This window comes from Oncorhynchus clarkii, unplaced genomic scaffold (genome assembly GCF_045791955.1).
Source record: "Oncorhynchus clarkii lewisi isolate Uvic-CL-2024 unplaced genomic scaffold, UVic_Ocla_1.0 unplaced_contig_13659_pilon_pilon, whole genome shotgun sequence".
NCBI lineage: Eukaryota > Metazoa > Chordata > Actinopteri > Salmoniformes > Salmonidae > Oncorhynchus > Oncorhynchus clarkii.
The window spans coordinates 63,564-76,309 of NW_027260911.1; the positions used below are offsets into that span (position 1 = coordinate 63,564).

The window sequence follows — 12,746 nt, forward strand, 5'->3', positions numbered from 1 at the left end:
GAATTAACTTTATTGATAACGAAGTTATTTCGGAGAGAGGATTCTGATAGGGATGATAAGGTAACGATGCATTCACACAAATTAGGCTTGCACCCCAAATGGCAAACTATTTAGTGCCCGACTTTTGAGTTCTGGTCAAAAGTAGGGCACTATGTAGGGAATAAGGTGCCATTTTGGGCGCATTCCAGCGCAGGCAGGTCACTCGTTATGCAAGTCAGTATTCGACCGTCCATCCATGTCTTAGGATGTCGGGAGATGACTACTAGCCACTACGGGTAACAGTGAGTGCTGTTACCTTCAAGTAGACACTGGATTTGCTCCCAAACCTTAACCCTAACCTTAACCATTCAGACTTAATGCCTAACCTTAACCCTAACCTTAACCATTCAGACTTAATGCCTAACCGTAACCCTTACCTTAACCATTCAGAGTTAATGCCTAACCTTAACCCTTACCTTAACCATTCAGACTTAATGCCTAACCTTAACCCTTACCTTAACCATTCAGAGTTAATGCCTAACCTTAACCCTTACCTTAACCATTCAGACTTAATGCCTAACCTTAACCATTACCTTAACCATTCAGAGTTAATTCCTAAACTTAACCTTGGAATGATACAGCGAAGTAACCAAACACGTTTGCATCAATTTTGACATTTTACGTTTGAGAAACATGGATGAACGTGTAATTCTGACGTGAGACTGTGAGATCTTGTTGGCCCAGAGATGAAAGGAACACAGTGGATTTTTAATACAATGATTGTATTGCTGAGTTTAAGTTTATTTATTTAGCTTATATTCATATTGACTGTTTAGATCTATATATGATGTGTCACAATGTTTTTACACGTTGAGATGGGTATTATTCTGCATGTTCATGTTAAGATTGTGAGTTTGTTTTTCATACAGGTGCTTAACTATTCTGTGTCACCATCCTAACACGAGACAGACAGACTGACAGACTGACACAGATAGAGAGAGAGAGAGAGAGATTATTTTGCCATTCTTCCCTCCTTATTATCCTCTGTTTCACACGCTAAATAACTTAGAAAGAGATTCCCATCTCATCTACCATCCTTAGAGTCCGTTTTGGTTGGTCGTTTTCTGTGATCGTTCAAGCATAACGATACCCGCCTCTTCTCTCCCCTCCTCTCCTTTCCTTTCCTCTCCCCTCCTCCCCTTTCCTCTCCCCTCCTCCCCTTTCCTCTCCTCTCCCCTCCTCTCCCCTCCTCTCCTTTCCTTTCCTCTCCCCTCCTCTCCTTTCCTCTCCCCTCCTCCCCTTTCCTCTCCCCTCCTCCCCTTTCCTCTCCTCTCCCCTCCTCTCCCCTCCTCTCCTTTCCTTTCCTCTCCCCTCCTCTCCTTTCCTCTCCCCTCCTCCCCTTTCCTCTCCCCTCCTCCCCTTTCCTCTCCTCTCCCCTCCTCTCCTTTCCTTTCATCTCCCCTCCTCCCCTTTCCTCTCCCCTCCTCCCCTTTCCTCTCCCCTCCTCCCCTTTCCTCTCCCCTCCTCTCCCTTCCTCTCCTCTACTTCCCCCTCCTCCCCTCTTCCCCGCCCCTTCCCGACACTCGCACTCTCTGGCGCTTACAGGACGGCCTCTCTCTCGGTTCCATCAGCGGGAACCGGGCTGTTTATTGTGTCAGTAACGCGCGTGGTGCCCGTTAGCCACTGACAACCGAGAATGTGAACCGATGGCCATGATGACGAATATATAGTGCTTCACCTGGCGTTTTAGAGAGCTGAGTCGGACCCTGTTTGCCAGTGTATTTAAAGGATTAATTGGTATGGATCCAAAGCCTCACGTGATCCAAGTATAGCGAGATACAGTCAGAATCACGTCATGATCAGTGGTCTTTGGATGAGTGTAGGTAGGCTACACTCTATTTAGGCTAAGTGCAGTGCGGCTCACTAGTCTCAATTAAAAATGAATGCAGTTCTAAGTTATTCTTTCAGAACCATGGAGAGCTCACGTGGTGCTGATGCAACATTTAACTTTCCTCTGTATCTTAGGCCATATAGCCTAAAAAATTCAAAATTTGTCATACTGTCTCATTCACAGCATTCAGGAATCTGTGTCGCTGTTTTCAGAACCATGGACAGCTCCGGTGGGAGTGAAATCGCTGTGGACTTTTCCCAACCCTCAAGAGATGATGCTTTCAACAGTTAGCAAATGATCATGATTCACCTTATTCAGGAGTAGGCTAGGCCATTATTTCAGCACCACAGACAGCTCCCGCGTGGCTGTGGGGTGGCAGGTAGCCTAGTGGAGCTTTGAACTAGTAACCGAAAGGTTGCAAGATCGAATCCCCGAGCAGAACTCTGTCGTTCTGCCCCTGAACAAGGCAGTTAACCCACTGTTCCTAGACCAGTTAACCCACTGTTCCTAGACCAGTTAACCCACTGTTCCTAGGACGTCATTGAAAATAAGAAATTGTTCTCAACTGACTTGCCAAGTTAAATAAAGGAAAAATAAAACAAAGAACCTAGAAGTAAAACAACCTCTCTTCAATTCTCTGTTCTCATTCTGGAGCCAGGGACTAACGGACAATTCTGTCCAATAAAACACTTTTGAAAAGAATCCCATTCGTTGAAACTCTCGGGTTCAGTCAGTTCCTCTGTATTTCTCGTCTCTCTTGGATTTTGGAAAGGCGACAGCATGGGTTTATTTAGCGCGAGCAAACAGCTTGCGAGCGGCAGCTCTGGGCATACACCTCCAAAAGCTTCTCAGATGCACGTGCCAGGCCGACAGACGGTCCTGATGAGTGGAGGGTTCGGTAACATAAAAATATTAAAATATATCTACTGAGAACGCCTCTGCCCCACATAAATTGTCCTAAAAAATGAAAGGTAGGCCCTTTCCTTACCTAACAGCGCAATTGTGGATAACTAAGTCTATGCTTGCAGACTCCACAGAATTCATAAACTGACACATACAGTATACTAGGTTACAGTAACTGGTTTGCTCCAGTAACTGGTACTCCCTCAACATTAGCCATAACTCACAGTAGGCCTACTATTGGTCACCAGTCACAGGATGGTAGTAGAGCTAGGCTGCAGTACTCCCTCAACATTAGCCATAACTCACAGTAGACCTACTATTGGTCACCAGTCACAGGATGGTAGTAGAGCTAGGCTGCAGTACTCCCTCAACATTAGCCATAACTCACAGTAGGCCTACTATTGGTCACCAGTCACAGGATGGTAGTAGAGCTAGGCTGCAGTACTCCCTCAACATTAGCCATAACTCACAGTAGGCCTACTATTGGTCACCAGTCGAAGTCACAGCAGGATGTTGTGAAGTGTATTGCAGTATTTGTTAAATGCACTTTAAATACATTTTGATTGTATTTTATTTTGTAGAATAGAGCTAGCTACTCCCTCTTCTGGCTACACAGGTGTACAAAATAACCATAACACACAGTAGACATATTAGGCTACTAAGCTACACCTACAGGCTATACATTACATTAGCTTTGGGTTGATGTAGCCTAATACACCCAATATAAACCTCAATATATACCCCAATACCCTGTATGTAGCCTAATATATACCAATACCCTGTATGTAGCCTAATATATACCCCAATACCCTGTATGTAGCCTAATATATACCAATACCCTGTATGTAGCCTAATATATACCCCAATACCCTGTATGTAGCCTAATATATACCAATACCCTGTATGTAGCCTAATTTATACCCCAATACCCTGTATGTAGCCTAATATATAACCCAATACCCTGCATGTAGACTAATACACCTAATTTATACCCCAATACCCTGTATGTAGCCTAATATATAACCCAATACACTGTATGTAGCCTAATATATACCCCAATACCCTGTATGTAGCCTAATATATAACCCAATACCCTGTATGTAGCCTAATATATACCCCAATACCCTGTATGTAGCCTAATTTATACCCCAATACCCTGTATGTAGCCTAATATATAACCCAATACCCTGCATGTAGACTAATACACCTAATTTATACCCCAATACCCTGTATGTAGCCTAATATATAACCCAATACCCTGTATGTAGCCTAATATATACCAATACCCTGTATGTAGCCTAATATATACCCCAATACCCTGTATGTAGCCTAATATATACCAATACCCTGTATGTAGCCTAATATATACCAATACCCTGTATGTAGCCTAATTTATACCCCAATACCCTGTATGTAGCCTAATATATACCAATACCCTGTATGTAGCCTAATATATAACCCAATACCCTGTATGTAGCCTAATATATAACCCAATACCCTGTATGTAGCCTAATATATACCAATACCCTGTATGTAGCCTAATATATACCAATACCCTGTATGTAGCCTAATTTATACCCCAATACCCTGTATGTAGCCTAATATATACCAATACCCTGTATGTAGCCTAATATATAACCCAATACCCTGTATGTAGCCTAATATATAACCCAATACCCTGTATGTAGCCTAATATATACCAATACCCTGTATGTAGCCTAATATATACCAATACCCTGTATGTAGCCTAATTTATACCCCAATACCCTGTATGTAGCCTAATATATACCAATACCCTGTATGTAGCCTAATATATACCAATACCCTGTATGTAGCCTAATTTATACCCCAATACCCTGTATGTAGCCTAATATATACCAATACCCTGTATGTAGCCTAATATATACCCAATACCCTGCATGTAGACTAATACACCTAATATATACCCCAATACCCTGCATGTAGACTAATACACCTAATATATACCCCAATACCCTGTATGTAGCCTAATATATACCCAATACCCTGCATGTAGACTAATACACCTAATATATACCCCAATACCCTGCATGTAGACTAATATATACCCAATACCCTGTATGTAGCCTAATATATACCAATACCCTGTATGTAGCCTAATATATACCAATACCCTGTATGTAGCCTAATATATACCAATACCCTGTATGTAGCCTAATAGATACCCCAATACCCTGTATGTAGCCTAATACACCTAATATATGCCCCAATACCCTGTATGTAACCTAATATATACCCCAATACCCTGTATGTAGCCTAATATATACCCCAATACCCTGTATGTAGCCTAATATATACCCCAATACCCTGTATGTAGCCTAATATATACAAATACCCTGTATGTAGCCTAATATATACCAATACCCTGTATGTAGCCTAATATATACCAATACCCTGTATGTAGCCTAATATATACCAATACCCTGTATGTAGCCTAATTTATACCCCAATACCCTGTATGTAGCCTAATATATAACCCAATACCCTGCATGTAGACTAATACACCTAATTTATACCCCAATACCCTGTATGTAGCCTAATATATAACCCAATACCCTGTATGTAGCCTAATACACCTAATATATGCCCCAATACCCTGTATGTAGCCTAATATATACCCCAATACCCTGTATGTAGCCTAATATATGCCCCAATATCCTGTATGTAGCCTAATACACCCAATATATACCCCAATACCCCATATGTAGCCAAATACACCCAATATATACCCCAATACCCCATATATAGCCAAATACACCCAATATATACCCCAATACCCCATATGTAGCCAAATACACCCAATATATACCCCAATACCCCATATATAGCCAAATACACCCAATATATACCCCAATACCCCATATGTAGCCTAAAACACCTAATATATACCCCAATATATACGCCAATAAACCGTCTGTAGCCTAATATATACCCTAATACACTGTCTATAGCCTAATATATGCCCCAATACCCCGTATGTAGCCTAATATATACCAATATATACCCCAATATCCTGTATGTAGCCTAATACACCTAATATATACCCCAATATATTCCCCAATACCCCGTATCTCTCTCTCTCTCTCCATCGCATTACAGTATGTGTAAATAGCGAAAAGGGCAAATTGGACTGGGTACGGTTTATGGTGCTGGTGCTTTTGACACTTGGCGTCGTGTAGAGCCAGAGCCAGAGGGAAGAGCCATGAGCAGCTTGCTTCTCCATCTTGCTGCTTGGATAGTTACCGGAGAGCTACCGGATAACGGATAAGTGAATCGGGGCGGGTGGCTCGAGGCACATCATGTGCTGCTGCAAAGCTTGGCCAGAGATTTGAGGACGGCGCTCCCGTAGCATTAAATTGATCAGATGCCCTACTCTAGCTCAACCTGCCAGCTGATCGCATAGAAGGAAAGCAAGCTCTCTCTCTCACTGACTCACTCCCTCTCTCTCCCTCCCTCTCCCTATCTCTCTCACTGACTCACTCTCTCACACGCACTTGCTCAAGCTCCCCGGATTTTTCAGTCTCCAAGGCATGCAGATCTCCAAGACCATATAGCCTTCGGACCGAACGTTACCGCGAGTGACAGAGCGTTTCCCCCGAGGGCGAGGTGAAAAGAAAAAGGGAAAGCATACCGTACCGGCGGGCGGGCGGCGTGGGCTTTGCTTTTTGGTTTGGGGGAGCGTCGAGCTTGGGGGGGGGGGGTGTGATGGAGGCAAAGCGGTACCTTGGCTGCGCCCGCGCCTTGCCTGGTGGCGGAGAAGACACGAGCTGCTACTAGAGTGAGAATCCAACTGACCGCGCGTCAGCCGCTGTAGCTGTCGGTCGACGTCTCCTGCACAGAACGGATGATGCCACTTCTTCACACGGCCGTTTTCACCTCATCCATTTTAGGATTCTATTCACACATTCGGATTCTTCTCCGAACCTTGGAATATAGATGATTAGCGTGGCATAGATTTTTCTCTTTTCTCCTCCCTCCCTTCCCCTTATTTTTATGTAAAGGAGAGAAAGGGAAGACCAAGACTCGGGACAGCCTGTTTTCATAGACTATAGACTGTATTTTCAACATCTCCAAACGCATGCTCTCTTGCTCACGCCCCAACCTGAGCACCACGGCTTCTTGCTTTGAGAGAGAGAGAAAAACTAAAATCACTAAATATCAACAAATGTGACTTAGGGTTAGGTTTTAGGAAAGCCCTATCGGCGCCATTTGAGGATAAGCCAACATAGAGGAGGCATACGGCTGGATTTGGCTATTGCTTGTCTCTACTATAGGCTATCAAACATTGCGGATGGTACTGAAAATGATTAATTATTAAGGATTTTTGCCCGTTTTCTATTCTCGGCTATTTTTATCTCCAACGAGGACAAGACAACTGCAGATCCTCTCAAGCTGAACTACTGGAGGAAAAGACGCAGTATATATATAATGTAGGCTAGTTATTTAGAAATGATTGTTAGATTTAATTAATCACCTTGCTGTCATCCATAGCTTATTATTGCATAGGATTAGGGCTAAATGTATGGATTTGTATACCTAGTGAATGAGGATTCTGTCCTCCTCCAATGAAACACATCAAGGATGCCATCCTCCTCTTTCAATGAGATAAAAAAAAGACATTGATATTTTTGAAATTCATTTTGGGAATAGCTTCTTACATCATCAATAGGCTAAGATTGCGATTTTTAACCACGAACTGCTCTCGCCTGGAACAACAAACCACGCCACCACCTCTCTCTCTCCCACATCACCCACCCGTTCTCCATTTCCACTCTAAGCACACACAGCGAGAGAAGTGAAGCCACCGTTTGCTCTCTCTCCTCTCCTCAACTCCCCCCCCCTCTCTCCAATGGAGGTGTCTTGGCCGTGAAGACCTGCTAGAGTGAGAGAGTATTGTAGACCTATAGACTAACAGACAGACCGACAGACCGACAGAACGACAGAAAGACTCACTGCCACCTATAGGTTCTGCATGTGTGTTTCCTCCGGAGATCGATGGGGTGTAATGTGGAACGATCACTGTGACTATCCTCTCTGGTTCTTAACGATCGCCGTCTGGTCTCCCCACTCCCTACAGAATGGCACGCTTCGGTGACGAGGTGCCGAACCGAGGAGGTGGAGGAGGCGGAGGTGGAAGTGGAGGCGGTGGCAATGCCGGTCCTCTGGGGGCCCCTGGCCGTGGCGGGAGTCGGCAAGGCGGACCCCCGGGGGGCCAGCGTGTGTACAAGCAGTCGATGGCCCAGCGGGCCCGGACTATGGCTCTGTACAACCCGATCCCGGTCCGACAAAGCTGCTTTACACTCAACCGCTCTCTCTTCATCTTCAGTGAGGACAACTTTGTGAGAAAAGCTGCCAAAAAGATTACTGAATGGCCATATCCTTTCATAACCTAATGGTGAACTATCATATCAGATCGAATGGATTTAAGGTACTGTACAAATGTGTGTTGTGTGCTGTTGTGTGTTAGGCCTATGTGTTGTGTGTTAGGCCTATGTGTTGTGTTGTGTGGGATTGTGTGTTAGGCCTATGTGTTGTGTGTTAGGCCTATGTGTTGTGTTGTGTGGGATTGTGTGTTAGGCCTATGTGTTGTGTTGTGTGGGATTGTGTGTTAGGCCTATGTGTTGTGTTGTGTGGTGTTGTGTGTTAGGCCTATGTGTTGTGTTGTGTGGTGTTGTGTGTTAAGCCTATGTGTTGTGTTGTGTGGTGTTGTGTGTTAGGCCTATGTGTTGTGTTGTGTGGGATTGTGTGTTAGGCCTATGTGTTGTGTTGTGTGGGGTTGTGTGTTAGGCCTATGTGTTGTGTTGTGTGGTGTTGTGTGTTAGGCCTATGTGTTGTGTTGTGTGGGGTTGTGTGTAAGGCCTATGTGTTGTGGTGTTAAGCCTATGTGCTGCGGTGTTAGGCCTATGTGTTATGGTATTAGGCCTATGTGTTGTGTTGTGGTGTTAGACCTATGTGTTGTGTTGTTAGGCCTATGTGTTGTGTTGCAGTGTTAGGCCTCCTATGTGTTGCGGTGTTAGGCCTATGTGTTGTGTTGCGGTGTTAGGCCAAAGTGTTGTGGTGTTAGGCCTCCTATGTGTTGTGGTGTTAGGCCTGTGTGTTGTGTTGTGGTGTTAGGCCTATATGTTGTGGTGTTAGGCCTATGTGTTGTGTTGTGGTGTTAGGCCTCCTATGTGTTGTGGTGTTAGGCCTATGTGTTGTGTTGTGGTGTTAGGCCTCCTATGTGTTGTGGTGTTAGGCCTATGTGTTGTGGTGTTAGGCTTATGTGTTGTGTTGTGGTGTTAGGCCTATGTGTTGTGTTGCGGTGTTAGGCCTCCTATGTGTTGTGGTGTTAGACCTATGTGTTGTGGTGTTAGACCTATGTGTTGTGGTGTTAGACCTATGTGTTGTGTTGCGGTGTTAGGCCTATGTGTTGTGTTGTGGTGTTAGGCCTCCTATGTGTTGTGGTGTTAGGCCTATGTGTTGTGGTGTTAGGTCTATGTGTTGTGGTGTTTGGACTATGTGTTGTGGTGTTAGGTCTATGTGTTGTGGTGTTTGGACTATGTGTTGTGGTGTTAGGTCTATGTGTTGTGGTGTTTGGACTATGTGTTGTGTTGCGGTGTTAGGCCTATGTGTTGCGGTGTTAGGCCTATGTGTTGTGGTGTTAGGTCTATGTGTTGTGGTGTTTGGACTATGTGTTGTGTTGTGGTGTTAGGTCTATGTGTTGTGTTGTGGTGTTAGGTCTATGTGTTGCTGTGTTAGGCCTATGTGTTAGGTCTATGTGTTGTGGTGTTATTTCTATGTGTTGTGGTGTTTGGACTATGTGTTGTGTTGTGGTGTTAGGCCTATGTGTTGTGGTGTTAGGCCTATGTGTTGTGGTGTTTGGACTATGTGTTGTGTTGCGGTGTTAGGCCTATGTGTTGTGGTGTTAGGCCTATGTGTTGTGGTGTTAGGTCTATGTGTTGTGTTGCGGTGTGTTGGTTGGTTGGGCCATAGGGCTAGAGTTAATACAACAGTTTAATGCCATATACAGCAGTCCAATTGGACTTAAGATACTGTACTGTTGGGTTGTGTGGTGTGTGGTACATACAGGTCTATCATATGCTATGTGTTGTGGTGTGTGGTACATCCAGGTCTATCATATGCTATGTGTTGTGGTGTGTGGTACATCCAGGTCTATGATATGTTTTGTGGTGTGTGTTACATCCAGGTCTATGATATGTTATGTGTTGTGGTGTGTGGTACATCCAGGTCTATGACATGTTATGTGGTGTGATGTGTGGTACATCCAGGTCTATGATATGTTATGTGTTGTGGTGTGTGGTACATCCAGGTCTATGATATGTTATGTGTTGGGTTGGTTGGACCTTGCAGAGTTGTGATATGAATTGATGAATGATAATATAGGTCTATGAAATGAATAAGACGTCAACTGGAACTGGGTTTGGGTGGTTGGAACTGGGTTTGGGTGGTTGGGTGGTTAGAACTGGGTTTGGGTGGTTGGGTGGTTGGAACTGGGTTTGGGTGGTTGGGTGGTTGGAACTGGGTTTGGGTTGTTGGGTGGTTGGAACTGGGTTTGGGTGGTTGGAACTGGGTTTGGGTTGTTGGGTGGTTGGAACTGGGTTTGGGTGGTTGGGTGGTTGGAACTGGGTTTGGGTGGTAGGGTGGTTGGAACTGGGTTTGGGTGGTTGGAACTGGGTTTGGGTGGTTGGAGCTGGGGTTGGGTGGTTGGAACTGGGTTTGGGTGGTTGGAACTGGGATTGGGTGGTTGGAACTGGGTTTGGGTGGTTGGAACATAGTGTGAAGGAGGACTGTGAGGAGGATGATGATGAACATAGTGTGAAGGAGGACTGTGAGGAGGAGGATGATGAACATAGTGTGAAGGAGGACTGTGAGGAGGATGATTATGAACATAGTGTGAAGGAGGACTGTGAGAAGGATGATGATGAACATAGTGTGAAGGAGGACTGTGAGGAGGAGGAGGAGGATGAACATAGTGTGAAGGAGGACTGTGAGGAGGATGATGAATATAGTGTGAAGGAGGACTGTGAGGAGGAGGAGGATGATGAATATAGTGTGAAGGAGGACAGTGAGGAGGATGATGATGAACATAGTGTGAAGGAGGACTGTGAGGAGGATGATGATGAACATAGTGTGAAGGAGGACTGTGAGGAGGATGATTATGAACATAGTGTGAAGGAGGACTGTGAGAAGGATGATGATGAACATAGTGTGAAGGAGGACTGTGAGGAGGAGGAGGATGAACATAGTGTGAAGGAGGACTGTGAGGAGGATGATGAATATAGTGTGAAGGAGGACTGTGAGGAGGATGATGAACATAGTGTGAAGGAGGACTGTGAGGAGGATGATGATGAACATAGTGTGAAGGAGGACTGTGAGGAGGATGATTATGAACATAGTGTGAAGGAGGACTGTGAGGAGGAGGAGGATGATGAACATAGTGTGAAGGAGGACTGTGAGGAGGATGATGATGAACATAGTGAGAAGGAGGACTGTGAGGAGGATGATGAACATAGTGTGAAGGACGACTGTGAGGAGGATGATGATGAACATAGTGTGAAGGAGGACTGTGAGGAGGATGATGAACATAGTGTGAAGGAGGACTGTGAGGAGGATGATTATGAACATAGTGTGAAGGAGGACTGTGAGGAGGAGGAGGATGATGAACATAGTGTGAAGGAGGACTGTGAGGAGGATGATGAACATAGTGAGAAGGAGGACTGTGAGGAGGATGATGAACATAGTGTGAAGGAGGACTGTGAGGAGGATGATGAACATAGTGTGAAGGAGGACTGTGAGGAGGAGGATGATGAACATAGTGTGAAGGAGGACTGTGAGGAGGAGGAGGAGGATGAACATAGTGTGAAGGAGGACTGTGAGGAGGATGATGAACATAGTGTGAAGGAGGACTGTGAGGAGGATGATGATGAACATAGTGTGAAGGAGGACTGTGAGGAGGAGGATGATGAACATAGTGTGAAGGACGACTGTGAGGAGGATGATGATGAACATAGTGTGAAGGAGGACTGTGAGGAGGAGGAGGATGATGAACATAGTGTGAAGGAGGACTGTGAGGAGGAGGATGATGATGAACATAGTGTGAAGGAGGACTGTGAGGAGGATGATGATGAACATAGTGTGAAGGACGACTGTGAGGAGGATGATGATGAACATAGTGTGAAGGAGGACTGTGAGGAGGATGATGATGAACATAGTGTGAAGGAGGACTGTGAGGAGGAGGAGGAGGATGAACATAGTGTGAAGGAGGACTGTGAGGAGGAGGATGATGATGAACATAGTGTGAAGGAGGACTGTGAGGAGGATGATGATGAACATAGTGTGAAGGACGACTGTGAGGAGGATGATGATGAACATAGTGTGAAGGAGGACTGTGAGGAGGAGGAGGATGATGAACATAGAAAAAAACTTGTTAGGAATTGAAATAAAGAAGCGAACGACAGACTCTCTGTCTCTCTTTCTCTACATAATTAGCTCTCTCCGCCCCTTACTCTCTGGTTTTGACTAGATGGTATACAGCTACAGTCAGATTTAACTTTTCGTAGCAGGTCTGGAGAACTTACACAGAAGGTTAGGACATTTATTTAGCAGGTCTGGAGAACTTACACAGAAGGTTAGGACATTTATTTAGCAGGTCAGGAGAACTTACACAGCAGGTTAGGACATTTATTTAGCAGGTTAGGAGAACTTACACAGAAGGTTAGGACATTTATTTAGCAGGTTAGGAGAACTTACACAGAAGGTTAGGACATTTATTTAGCAGGTCAGGAGAACTTACACAGAAGGTTAGGACATTTATTTAGCAGGTTAGGAGAACTTACACAGAAGGTTAGGACATTTATTTAGCAGGTCAGGAGAACTTACACAGAAGGTTAGGACATTTATTTAGCAGGTCAGGAGAACTTACACAGAAGGTTAG

At 44.6% G+C, this 12,746-nt stretch overlaps 1 protein-coding gene across 1 annotated transcript; it reads left to right on the forward strand.

The window, feature by feature from the left end:
* Nucleotides 1–7,890: 7,890 nt before the first annotated feature.
* LOC139402208 (protein starmaker-like) lies at nt 7,891–12,200 on the forward strand (the record flags this gene model as incomplete). Its single annotated transcript, XM_071146314.1, has 3 exons — nt 7,891–8,151; nt 8,712–8,725; nt 10,588–12,200. Coding segments are annotated over exons 1-3 (1,888 nt in total), but the record flags the coding sequence as incomplete, so codon positions are not given.
* Between the last annotated feature and the right edge of the window lie 546 nt (nt 12,201–12,746).